Genomic DNA, 14295 nt, shown 5'->3' with positions numbered 1-14295 from the left:
TGTAATTTAAATACTTTTTATTGTCTAAACGTCCACCAAACATGTATATTTTTACACAATGAACCTAAATAAAAAAATGTTAGGTAAATATAAGTACCACAACCAGCCCACTAGTGCACCTCCAGCTTTCATCTTGCAAAAGTCATCAAGTATTCATTCCTGTTTATGCCTAGTGATACAGGAAAAGACCCACTTTGACATTTCTTACTTACTTTAATCTGGGAAGACGTGATGTGTCACCCTTACATAGAAAAGCGAGAGACTTTCAGTTGTAAGTGTAAGTGACAACTCAGTCTGGTGTAATAAAACACACACAGTTAAAATTGTCTTATTGGACTTGAGAGGTTTGTCATATGCCAGAGGAACAGATATACAATGTTCAGAAACTGGTATGCACAATCATTGATCCAGAATATTTCATGAATGTGTCATGTTCTACCCGGTATAAACAAGGCATAGCAATTGACTGGGTGCTTGTTGTCTTTTCCCTTAAGAAACATACTGTTGTCACGTTTTCTGCCAGAAAGATGCAAAGTGTTCCTGCAAACACATTAGCAGCACCCTAAAGGGAAAACAAATATGTATGTGTTTTACACATTACAGGGAAGACATGGCTTTTTACCCTATGTGTGGTTACATGTGTGGTTTCATGTAAGTCTTCAGCTGCATTGCTGTGCTGTTTGAATTTTGTAAATGTTTAGAATAAGACCTTTAGATACTGCCCGTAACTGTGTCAAAACAATATCATTGCTGCTTGTGCAGCACTGTCCTTCAGACTGGTTGTAGCACAGAATCTAATCTGGAGGGAAGTTTTCCGGATGTTGTTGTTTCTTATTGATTATTGTTTTTTATTATTATTTAATTCAGCGATGAGTCCTGGACTTAAAATGAGCTACAAATTAGAATGCAGAGCCAAAGATGGTATAAGTAAAATGAGAATCCTGCTTTCCTGAAATGCTGTTTCAAATTATCTTTAAACATTTGCAGTTATAGCTGTCACTGGGATAACTCTTTAAGAGACACTAAACTATACTAAAATTCACGACTCTTGTCACGATAAGACACAGCATGCTGGTGGAAAAGCAGTAGTCAAATCCTCAATGAGTTTAATTTTCGTCTTTTATTAAAGAATACAATTTTTTTAAACATTCTAAAAACCTTTACATCAAGAACATGGCGGCGGCAAACTAGCTCGCCGCGGTGCTCCGGGTTGATCCCCCGCGGGATTGTCTCCCGCTGAGCTGAAGACTGCACGATTATGGGGGCCTGAGTGAGGCGTGTTTCCTGGGTATGAGCGGCGGCGATTTTTGAGCAAAATCTCTGCTTACTTTTGAAAACGGACCCAGTTCTTCCAATTTCTCGCACCGATGGTGGTTGCCTGGCGAAGCGGCTGGTGGAGCGTGGGAGTCCTCTCTCTGTCTCCATGCTCTCCTGCTCTCGATCTCGGTCGGAGTGAGTGCTGTGACGAGGACGGCTGCGGGCGCGGCTGCAGAGGTAGCGGGTGTTGTGGGGGGGACGGTGAGGTCTCATCAGCCACAAGTAAGTTGTTTTTTGATGCTTTGAATTTCGAGGTCTGCTGCAACCAGAGTGGCTTCGATTTTGTTAGAGGACATTTCGAAGACATCTGCACTGCTCAACAGCCAGGTTTCAGCAGCACCTTAATCCCTCCTTCTCCTCCTGTTGAGAAGTGTTTAAGTACACTGGACACTTCATTTAGTCCGAGGATCTGCGTAGCCGCCCTGGAGCTTAGAAAGGGCAAAAGATTGAGGAATCTTTTTTTTTCTCCCCACAAGGGTAAAGAGTCAGTGTCAGAGCCTGATAGACGCACTGACACAGATGCTGAAGTAAGTTTGGTTTCAACCTTTAAGGGAGGTATTCACGAAGTGCCCCAATATCCACAAGTTCCCGCTTTTGTTTCAGCAGTGGAGGGGTCTCTTGGGCAGGAATTGGCTAATACCAGCTCTATAGACCAGGCAGTTAGATAACACTCCCATTTTGTCTGATTTCGACATTAATGCTGTCAGTGTAGGGGAACATTTACAGGCCCCCCTTGATAAGAATACTTCAGTCACTTTTGGTGCATTTAACGCCTCCGACAGCTTACTTAATACTCCCAAAAGCGGGTCTAAACGTGGTCGAGGTCGCCGACAAAAAAAGAAGACAGATTTAAATAAGGTCGGAATCTTAGAAGGGGGGATAGAAACAGGAGAAGTGGCCAATATATCATCCAAGACCAAACCTTCTTCTTATTTAAATACTGAATTCAAGCCCAAAACTCCAAGCGTGAGGACCACAACTAAAGCAAACACCAAGACCAAGGACGCTAAAGCACCACTCCCTGCAGGCTCCAAATTAACACCCTCACTCCGCGCCTATTTTAAAGCCATTCCACAGATCCTACATCTTTCTGAAGGCTTAAACAGTCAAGTTATGGCGTCGACATTGGAGGGCAATACTATATCCGTTGGTAAACCAGTCATATCAATGGATACATTGCTATCCGAAGAGTCGGTTCAAGCTGGGAAACTCCCTGGTCAAACAATGGAAATGGTTGTAACTACTGATGTAACCTCTGATGTAGAGGCCAGTTCGCGAAGATCTCTAGATCCAGGAAGAGAGCCAGGTCAACCTCAGTCACAGTCGTCATTGAGGCAGCAATTGAGCGAACTTCAAGCTCCCACTACAGTTTATTCTGAAGAGGCTGAAGAATCAGATTCTACCGACTTGGGTGGCGCATCTGGGGGTCCACTGGAGGATGATTCAGTAAATTTGGTTCAACCCGATATTAATTCCCTACTGGTCTCTCCTTTAACCTCTCAAGCCCCGATGACGGCAGCCTCTGTATTAGAGATGTTCTCAGCTCTCACTGTGGAGATAAGGAAAGGATTCGCTGAATCTTCTGCCAATCAACAAGAGTTCAAAAATTATTGTGAATCCCTTGACAATAAAATCGAAGGTCTCACTATAAGAACGGGAGTATTAGAAGAAACAGTTGGCATTCACTCAGTTTATCTGGATCAGGCAAGGCAGGATATTAACAAACTTACAAAGGAAGATCTGGCTCTTAGTGAGAGGATGGAGACACTTGAGAATAATGCGAGAAGAGGAAATATCCGCATTTTGAATGTCCCAGAAGGCTCCGAAGGGTCAGACATAAAGCCATACATCGTCTCAATACTGAAGGAAGCATTGTCATTAGAACACATTACCACAGAGCTGTCAGTTGATATCCAGAGGGTACATAGAGACCCTTTCAAACTTAATCCACAGCGTTCTAAACCGCGAAAGATTTTGGTAAATTTTCACACTTACGTCTTGAAGGAACGTATTTTGAATATGGCCATGAAACAAAAGTCTGTGTCTGGGAAAGGCTTTACTTTCTTGATAAGATCAGACTTGTCCCGAACAACACTCGAAAAACAATGGGAATTTGGCAAACGCCTGGATACTTTCAGAAGATTGGGTGCAACAGCTCAGCTGATGTTTCCGGCAGCTCTTAAAGTAATGCACAATAATAAGATGTATAACATTAGGTCGGTGCAAGCTGCAGATGAGTTGTTAATGGATTTGGGTAAAACAGCCCGTTAGGTTTAATGTTTAATAATGACCCGAATAACCAGTAATGAGCCATAAATGGCTTTGGGTGAACAGAACCTTAGGCTTTAATTTTAGATAACTTCCTCTTTCCTTTTCACTAAATTGCCTTAGTAAATTCTGATGTTTATTCTGTCATAATCTTAATTTTGAATATACATGAGCAGAGGCACATATTCCTAAATGCACTATATACGCACTTAATATTCATTAGTCAAAAACCGTATAGCTTTAATTAATTTTTTTTTGTTTTTGTTTAAAAGGAAACAAAAAAAAAAAGAAAATAAAAAACAAATAATCTCCGCACTCACTTAGGTCTACCTACCTGAATAGTTAGCGGTTAGACTTTTCTGTAGGGGATCAACTGGTGGGGCACTATCTACTGGGACTTTGTTCCGGTTAGATAATGCAAGGGTTCTTCACGGGGGGGGGGGGGCTCTCACCTTGAGCGGGTGAGTGCACAGAGGTGGCAAAAATATAAAATGTCCTCAATAACTAGTATAGAAGTTTTTCGAATGGTAACTCATGTTTTACATATCTCATATATCTTACATATAATTGCTGGACACAAGCATTTAACAGTATTACAAGTATCTCTTTCTGATATAACACTAATCAAGTTGTCCTATTGGTTAAGAGATGAGTAGTATAGGTCCCCTTTCCTGGAACGTCAATGGCCTGCGCACTAAGCCCCGAGCAAACAGAATTCTACAATATCTGAAAGACTCGGATGTGCAGGTCATGGTGTTGCAGGAAACCCATCTTATGTATACTGAAATGTCAGTAATAATTAAAAAGAATAGATGGATCGATTTTATGGTCTCTACCACACAAACATCCCACACAAGAGGGGTTGCAATTATTTTTAAAAAAGGAGTCAAAGCTAAGCTAATCTCACAGGTCGTAGACTCTTCTGGTAGATGGGCTATAGCGTCGGTTCTTATTGCTGGGATTTCAATTACAATAGTCGGCTATTATGGTCCGAATCAGGACGACCCAGCGACATTGGAAACTATTTTTTTGCAGTTACTATCAATTTCTGGACCTATAATTTTAGCCGGCGACTTTAACATTGTCTTGGACAAGTCCCCTAATAATCGTCCCAGGGTTTTGTCTAAAACCAGATCCTTTCTATTAGATGCCATGAGACAGCAAGGGTTCGTTGACGTTTGGCGACAAAGGTCAGGAAACCAACAGGGGGTTTCTTACAGGAATTATAAATATCACCATAAGTCAAGGATTGACTATATTTTAATGACCCAAAGACTGGTCGATTCAGTTAAAACAATAGAATATCTCCCGTCACATCTCTCAGATCATTCTGCTGTTAAATTGGTGATGGGACTTGGTAGTAAAAAAACCTCGACTGTTTGGTCCTTTGATCGTTCCCTACTCACTAATGAGGAGGACATTTTGTTCCTAAAGACAGACACACAACTTCTTTCTATCTAACGATGGAACAGCCTCTGATAAAATTATCTGGGACTCATTTAAGGCAACATTGAGAGGGTTGGTTGTTGCCAAAGTCGCCTTTAGGAGAAAGAGATATAACGAAATGATTTCTTCTATAGAATCAGATATGGCTTGTGTTCAACAGGAAATCGACCTAAATAGTACATCTTCGAGGTCGATATTAGATCCCCTAAACAACAAATTGGCGACTTTGAGGGGTAGTCTGGCATCATCGTTGAGTTTGAGGGTCCAACAGAGATGGGAAGCCAGCAAGTTGGCCCACTTCGAATATAGCGAAGGTGCTGGTAAACTGCTGGCTTGGAAGACCAAAGTAGATCAGGTCCGGAACAATATTGCATCTATTAAAATAGGTAACACCAAGCTCTCCTCAGACGAGGATATCAGGAAGGCATTCAGGGAATTTTTCCAGGTAATATATAAAGAAGACAAACTGATATCGGTTGAGTCTGCCAAGAGTTGGTTGAATAATATTACTCTACCTTCCCTCTCTCTTGAACAATCCCAATACTTGGATAGCCCCATAACAGAGACTGAGGTGATATCTGCTATTAAGAAATCTAAGAAGGGGAAAGCGTCAGGACCCGATGGCCTTCCGGCTGAGTTATACAAGATCTTAGACTCAGAGATAGCTCCTTTCCTTACAAAGTTGTTCAATCAAATACTTTTAGAAGGAATGTCTCCCCCAGCATCTTGGGATAATGCCTCTATTACCCTCATTTTAAAACCAGGCAAACCTAAGGAAGAATGTGGGTCGTACAGGCCAATATCCATTCTGAATGTGGATTATAAAATCTTTACCACAGTTTTATCATCAAGATTGGCCGACACCGCATCATCTATCCTTCATTTAGATCAAAAGGGGTTCTTAAAGGGTAGACAATTGTATGAACTGACCTTTGATTTAATTGGTGCCATAGATATAGCAACATCCAATAGGCTCCCATTGGCGGCGATAACACTGGACGCAACCAAGGCTTTCGACAGGGTAAATTGGGTGTACCTGTCGGAGGCCTTGGCCAAGTTTGGTGTGGGAGAAAGTTTTCGGAGGGCGATTAGCCTGTTGTATAGCAATCCTTCTGCATCTCTTCTCACCAATGGAGATTTATCAAGCCCCTTTTCTATCACTAGGGGAACCCGACAGGGGTGCCTGCTCTCCCCCTTACTTTTTGATTTTTACATCGAGCCTTTTGCACAGTACCTAAGGGAGGAGATCTCCATCAAACCATTTAACTATCAAGGCTGGTCGAGGAAGGTGGCACTATATGCCGACGACGTGCTTATATTAACATCAGAGGCCGTTACGGCATTCCCGGCTATTGTGAAATTGGCTCACGCTTTTGGACAGGTGTCGGGGTATGAGATAAACGCAGCCAAAACGGAAATGCTTATCTGGAATGATGAAAATCCTCCCATGGAACTCCATCCTGGCACCTCAATGCGTTACTTAGGTTTAACAATTGTAAACGATATAAACAAAATAGTCCAAGTTAATTTGTCCACAGTACTTAAAGACTGCCGTAAGCTTCTCCAATCTTGGTCGCATCTCAAAATGTCTATTCTGCCAAAAATATCTTTTTTATTCAATACCATTCCCTTATACTTTGATCAAAATATTTTAGCCAGATTTCAATCAAATGTTTCATCTTTTATTTGGCACAACCATCTTCCACGTATCGCTTGGAAAAAACTAAGACGGCGACGAGAAAAGGGTGGGTTGGCGGCTCCAGATTTAAAATTCTATGCTTGGGCCTTTCAATTGTCCCACTCAAAGATGTTGTTGAAGAATCTCGACGCCTCGGGGGTGGGCATGATGTATGCAGCTATGTTGGAGGGGGAAAATATTAATCATTCTAGTTTTCTTTTTAAGTTTGGAAATCCTAAGTTTAAAAAAAAAATTAAACTGAACACTCTACAGGGTCTTGCTCGTACATGGGCTGAAATCATGAAATCAATAAAAGTAAATTACTTTTGTGAAAAAACTCCGTTGTGGGACTTGCCTGAAAGTCCTGCCTGGCTTGATGACATCTTGGTAATTCCTCTGAGAGAGGCAGGCATGGAGGTTTAGGGTGACCTTTTCTATGAGGGTGATCTATTATCATGGGAACATTTACAAGCCAAGGTTGACCATAATTTTTCACGCTTCAAATATATCCAGATTTATAGTTGGACTGCAGCCTACAAAGCATCCATTGCCAATAAAAATAAGTTTAAACTTGGTGGACATAGCCCATTTATCTCTGACTTACTAAACAGAGGTCCAGAAAAAAAAGAAATATCTAGATGGTATAACTTTATTATGGAGGAGGCAGATGGAGACTTTGTCTTGCCAGAGTCAGTATGGGGTTCTGTTCTGGTGGATCTGAATTTACAAATTCTTTGGAAGTCTTCTTTTGAGCTTCTGTGGAGCATTGTCAAGCCATCATGGCTTCGAAGAAATCACATCTTCACCCTTTATAGGGCGTATTACTCCCCCCTCAAGACTTTCTAAATTTGTAGGAGGACAGCCAGTGTCCTGCGCAAAATGTGGCTTGATTGCTGCTTCGGATACTCATATATGTTTTTCGATTGCCCGGAACTAACAGTATTTTGGCAGGATATCAGCAAGTGCCTTTCTGAGTCTTAAGGAAGACCTGTCACAATGGATTTGCCCCTGATTATCTTTGGAGTCTTGGAAGGAGTACAACACCTACCCAGATGTTTAGTTTTTTATTCCATCTTGCTCGCAAGAAGAGAGATCTGCAGGAAATGGAAAGACTCCTCACCACCTGTCACAGATATGGCCCGAGCCGGTAATCGCAGAAAAAGGGCATTTTGGCACCTACTAACGTGGCCCCAGTGACGTATTCAGGTTTTTTTTTGGGGGGGGGGGGGTTTCTCCCCGAGTCCAATGATTGATCTCCTTAGGTGCTTTGTTATTCTGCACCATTGGAACAGCCGTTACCCGGTCATGCCCGGCTCCCATTTGGCTGCTAAAACTACCCCAAGATTTGTTGCGGGTTGGCAAATTAAAGACTTGGTGCTTCTTTGGATCACGGTGGAAGACTGTGGGATAGTTGGCATCCATAAGATATGTGTCCCCTCCAGTTTTTTAGTTAAACTGAGTCAGTTTTTCTCCGTTGATTCCTTTTGGCACTTTGTCTATATGGTGGTTATGAGGAAAAAAAAAATACAAAAAAAAAACCTTTACATTCAAAGCATTACTATATGCATATCAGTAATCATCTTGCTTGATGTGTTTTAGGTCTGATCTCTCTCTCCTCTCATCAGAAGTAATATTTACAAATGCTGTACATTTTTTTAAATTTATTAATTTCATTCTCTTTTTATTAAACAGTTGTGACAGTACAGTGGTGGACCACAAGGCCACAAAGCAATAGCAAACAACTGTAAAGACTCCTGACCACTAGCACAAATACAACTATTTTTTTGGTACAGCATTAGGGAGAAATAAAATCAGTGTTCAACTCTGCTCTCTGCAATTCAGTTGAAGGGGATATACATAATTCACCATAGGATTTGTTCCATTTAGCCCATTTGTGATCCCATTTTGCGGGGCATCCTCTATGTTTAAACACATCTTTTTCTGCAAGCATCGTGTTATCCATATCATTAGCCCATTTTTGGTACTTAGTCAAATCATCAACTCCCCACCCCTGTGCTATGTTTCTCTTAGTAAGGACAAACCCCAACGATGCCCACATGCGTTCAGTTTCGGTCGGGTCTGTGGCCTCCCACACATTTAGTAAACGCAGTCGCAGGGAGTGGGCAACATGTTTCCCGCTTACTCTCGCAAGTGTAGAGATAATTTCCCCCCAATATGCTTGGACCTTTGGACACTCTCAGATTGTGTGATAAAATGTACCTTCAGCTGTACCCCCTCTCAGGGACTCAGGATCCAGCCTATGTCCCATCTTGACCAGCACACTGCAGACAGGTAAGTTCTATGTAGTACTTTAAGCTGAATGAGTCGCAGTCTCATTGGTATAGCAACCTCCCTGGGGGAGAAAGGGCTTCCTGCCAGTCATCATCAGAAGTAATATTTACAAATGCTGTACAAGGTTCGACTCCCACAACTGCCGGAGACGCACCAAGGGGTCTGGTCTGTTGTTGATTAATTTACAATATGTGAGCAATATAGCTTTGCCTGTCAGGGGATCTGTTAAAAGTCGATCTTCTAGTGGGGAGGCTTTGGGTAGAGCCTTACCCCAGGTCACGACAGTGGTTAGTGCATGGCAGATTTGCAGGTAGCGGAACATCTCGGACCCAGCCAGCTGGTACTCTGCCTGTAAATCTGCAAATGGGACCATCGTGTTTCTCTTTCACAGGTCGCCAACAGATGAAATACCAATCAAGTCCCACTTATCAGGGCCCGGGCATCTACTCAACGTACCAAGTTGCTTGGTTTCCCACAGGGGAGTGAACAGTGTCAATTTCTGGTGCCACCCCAGTTCTTTTGTTGAATGATATACATTTTATAATGCAAAAATACGAAAACACTATTTTGTCATATGTACTAAACATGAGCTTAGCTTGTTACAATACCTTGGGTAACCAAATGACTGATTCTCATTAAAACGGAAAAAAAGTTCAACATGGCAGTCTGCCGATGTCTTATTCAGAACAGCTTTGCTCACGCATTCGGATATTCTAAAGGTTGAAAAAACCTTGCCTCTTCTGGTTTGTTTTTTCTCAGTTATCTCATATCCTTTGCATCAGCTTATTCCCAGTAACATTTTACTTTAAAGAAACTTTTGTCTGTTTCCTTATGTTGAAAGTTTCTCATAAACCACTAATTGTCCACAAAATTGTCAAACGTACTAATTATGCCAAGATAATGCTTTTAAAGAAGGCCCACAATGTTTTGTGCGTCATTAATTCCATGCAAACTTATTTGGTTCCAAAGTTTAATACACTAAAGTGTGTTTTGTCCACTCCTTTGGGCATAGACTGAATCACTTTGCCAACCTGAAATTTTCACTGAGTAATCTTTTGCCCAAACTATTTAGAACAGACAAGCCGCTGAAAATATGTCTTGAGGTGCAGCCTTGACACAACGGACTATGTGGGCCGTGCCATGGACATCGGTGTTGTGATCATGAGCCATGCCTGGATGCATACCACAGGTTTCCCTGGTGAGGTACTGCCACTCATAACGAGCCTGTCTTTTGAGGCTCTAGACTCTTTGGAGAAAAGCGGACTCAACTCAAAAGCATTTTAAGCCAGTCGTTTTACAGCTCAATTCATAGGTTTACTTTTACTGGCCTGTCAATTTCATCAACAAGGCAGAAAATTAAGAGAAATCATGCCTGTACCCCTTTGTAGCCACCATTACGAGCCCACGCCTGACCATTGATGATAGACCAGTACATTGGCAACTGTCGACATTTCGGTATTTGGGTATACACATCTACAGGGACCCGACAGAGCGCCACAACGGCAACCTACTGTGCGCCATCGCTGCAGTGCGAGTGCAGATGGCCTTTGGAGCACACTGCCATTAACAGTTATGGGCCAAATCGCACTGATAAAGATGGTGGTGCTCCTGCGCCTTTTGTATTATTTTGTAAATCTGCCATCCTGTCTTAGGCCGTGCTGTTCAAAAATCTTAAAACAGACCAGAGGAAGTTTATTTAGGGCACATCGCGCAGTAGAGTGGCCATTACTAAAATGTACCCCTCAACAACTTGCGGAGGCCTTTCACTACCACACATGGAGCAATACTACATTACTGCTCAACTCCAATGGGTGGCCCGATGGTTAAATGCACGCCAACTTGAAACTTGGCGACTCAGGCACCAGCTCTCACTCATTCGTAGGTGATTGAGTTATTCCACCCCAGCAAGAAGGGCAGACCGCCAGCCCAGCTGATGCTGGATGTGACCCTTTAGTGCTATCGCCGTAGCTGCAAGTCACGTGCAGCATGATCTCATACGCTGTGTCCCTTCCCATAGTGGGCACTCCCAGGAGACACTGTGCTATTACAGTAGTGGAGCTGGTGCAGTTGGAGGAGGCTGGCTTTCTGACCGTCAGGGACTTATTCAATGAGGGTCAACTATTACCTTTTGAGGCTCTAGCTGTGGACTCGGGTTTGCCGCAGGGCCAATTTTTACTACATGCAACAGTGGTACGCATGATGCAACTTACATGGGGAAACATAGCACAGGAACCGCTAAAGCACCTAGTTGTGCAATATTTGCACGAATTGGGTACAGGCCGACACCTCGTCAAATGGTTTGCAGGGGCACTGAATGCACACAACGCCACAATTGAGCTTATTACGTGTTCCCTGGGAGGCAGATTTGCAGCGTCCCTGCACTGAACGTGAATGATTGACCATCTTCGAGTGTCCCACCTGAATCCCTCCGCTACGCAAGATTCTGGCTCATCCAGTACTACATAGTACACAGAACCTACCTAACGGAAAGGAGGCAGTGGCAGTGTCTCCGATCCGCTTGCCTGGCAGGTATAGCTCTATGCTCCATGCAATGCAATGTGATAGCGATAAATTTTAACAAAGTGACGATATAATTTTAAAGAAAGAATTGTTGTGACACACATATTTTAATCTGTACTACTCGCACATCACTGCACCAACATTATATCAGAATTGGAAATTGGCCGCATTTAAAAATACTGTACTACCGTACTGCCGCTTTCTAGCCGCCTCCCTTTCTTGCAAGGGGGTGAGCAGGCACTTTCGGCATTTCCGGTCCCACTAGGAGCGGTTAGCGCTCTAGTGGTTTAACTCAGGGGCTATTTAGGCGGAGCACCTCCGGGAGTCGCTGCGGAAAGGAGGCAGTGGCAGTGTCTCTGATCTGCTTGCCTGGCAGGTAGGGCTCTATGCTCCATGCAATGCAAAGTGATAGCGATAAATTTTAACAAAGTGACGATATAATTTTCAAGAAAGAATTGTTGTGACACACATATTTTAATCTGTACTACTCACACATCACTGCACCAACATTATATCAGAATTGGAAATTGGCCGCATTTAAAAATACGGTACTACCGTACTGACGCTTTCTAGCCGCCTCCCTTTCTTGCAAGGGGGTGAGCAGGCACTTTCGGCATTTCCGGTCCCACTAGGAGCGGTTAGCGCTCTAGTGGTTTAACTCAGGGGCTATTTAGGCGGAGCACCTCCGGGAGTCGCTGCGGAAAGGAGGCAGTGGCAGTGTCTCCGATCCGCTTGCCTGGCAGGTATAGCTCTATGCTCCATGCAATGCAATGTGATAGCGATACATTTTAACAAAGTGACGATATAATTTTAAAGAAAGAATTGTTGTGACACATATTTTAATCTGTACTACTCGCACATCACTGCACCAACATTATATCAGAATTGTAAATTGGCCGCATTTAAAAATACTGTACTACCGTACTGCCGCTTTCTAGCCGCCTCCCTTTCTTGCAAGGGGGTGAGCAGGCACTTTCGGCATTTCCGGTCCCACTAGGAGCGGTTAGCGCTCTAGTGGTTTAACTCAGGGGCTATTTAGGTGGAGCACCTCCGGGAGTCGCTGCGGAAAGGAGGCAGTGGTAGTGTCTCCAATCCGCTTGCCTGGCAGGTATAGCTCTATGCTCCATGCAATGCAATGTGATAGCGATACATTTTAACAAAGTGACGATATAATTTTAAAGAAAGAATTGTTGTGACACACATATTTTAATCTGTACTACTCGCACATCACTGCACCAACATTATATCAGAATTGGAAATTGGCCGCATTTAAAAATACTGTACTACCGTACTGCCGCTTTCTAGCCGCCTCCCTTTCTTGCAAGGGGGTGAGCAGGCACTTTCGGCATTTCCGGTCCCACTAGGAGCGGTTAGCGCTCTAGTGGTTTAACTCAGGGGCTATTTAGCCCTCGCACCCTCTTGAGCGCGCAGCGATCGCGCGCAGCCCCGCCGAAGACCCGCCAAAGAGCGGCCCGTCTGTGCCCGTCCGTGACAGAACGGGGCACAGGGGCCATGGACTCTGCTTCCCCTCGTTCCGCTTCCACAGGTATGAGGCAACCTAAAATGGTCTACTCTGCCCAAACATTAGTAGACCTGAAACCTATAGATGGCTGCTGCTTTAAAATACCCTGGCAGAGCCTAGAGGGCTGTTTCTCGTGTTTACAATGCCGGTTCCAACCTCCTGATATCGGGACCCACACAGAGAAAAGCACTTCCTTAGAACGATTAAAGAGCTTCCTTCTAAATGTCCGATCCCTACCCAAGCACCAACATCAAACATGGGACCTTGTTTATACAACACAGCCAGATATACGTTTCCTCACAGAGACGTGGATGAAACCACACACGGCTACAGCCATAGCGATGGGGATTCTATCTGGGTATAAATGTAGGCATTTAGACCGAGAAAGAAAAACAGGCGGTGGCCTGGCCATAATACATAAAGATGAAATAAAGGTCACGATTCTTGAACAACATCACAGCCCACAGTTAGAAATCATGATCTTTAAAATTGCTTCAGCAGGCCACATTTCCTGGAAAGGTGCCTTAGTATATCGCCCGCCCGGATCCAATCCAGACTTTGCTCTCTCCCTTCTGGAGCTTTAAGCTCCCCACCTTAAATCTAAAGAGGACTTTATCCTCTTGGGAGATTTTAATATTCATGTGGATAATCCAGCACTCCCCGAATCTATCTCCTTAATTACTGACCTCACCAACCTGGGCCTAAAAATACAGAATAATGGGGCCACGCACAAAGGCGGCCACACTCTAGATTTACTTTTCTGTAACTGTACTAAAATAAGCTGCTTCCCAGCTAGAGAGATTCCATGGTCTGATCATTTTCTGATCGAGTTTATTCTATTGGCTCAAAAAAAAACCTTTAACAAAACATCACTTCCACCTATTTGGCGACACCAATGGCATAAAGTCTCAGCGGAAAAATTGCGAGAAATTTGGAAACAAGCTATCATATTGGGGGAAGATACAGCAGACGCAGCACTAGCTAAACTCAATGCTTCACTTAAACAAGCCATTGATATCTTGGTTCCATTAAAGCTACATAAACAATACCCTCCCTCCAAACAAGAAAATTGGTACACACAAGAACTTAGAGTAGAAAAGCAGAAGTGTAGGCGAGCTGAAAAAGCGTGGAGGAAACTGAAAACCAAGGAGAATCAAAAAACCTTCTTGGAAGTTCAATCAACCTATTACAAAAATATAAAGCAAGCTAGGAAGACCTGTCTGACGCAACAACTAGCAGAAGCGGGTAACTG

General features: G+C 43.3%; 1 protein-coding gene across 1 annotated transcript; it reads left to right on the top strand.

The window, feature by feature from the left end:
* Window positions 1-2430: 2430 nt before the first annotated feature.
* Window positions 2431-3588, top strand: LOC147665181 (uncharacterized). Its single transcript, XM_086949694.1, has one exon. It carries the CDS (start codon window positions 2431-2433, stop codon window positions 3586-3588), a length of 1158 nt encoding a protein of 385 aa, XP_086805820.1.
* The last annotated feature ends 10707 nt before the right edge of the window (window positions 3589-14295 follow it).

Source organism: Lissotriton vulgaris, unplaced genomic scaffold, assembly GCF_964263255.1.
Source record: "Lissotriton vulgaris unplaced genomic scaffold, aLisVul1.2 SCAFFOLD_1145, whole genome shotgun sequence".
Classification (NCBI taxonomy): domain Eukaryota; kingdom Metazoa; phylum Chordata; class Amphibia; order Caudata; family Salamandridae; genus Lissotriton; species Lissotriton vulgaris.
Note: the sequence above shows the minus strand (reverse complement) of the source record. Positions and strands in the feature narration are given on the sequence as shown.

Bases quoted from the DNA above. Each gene is read 5' to 3' on its own strand.
- LOC147665181 (XM_086949694.1), top strand. From the start codon at position 2,431: ATGGCGTCGACATTGGAGGGCAATACTATATCCGTTGGTAAACCAGTC.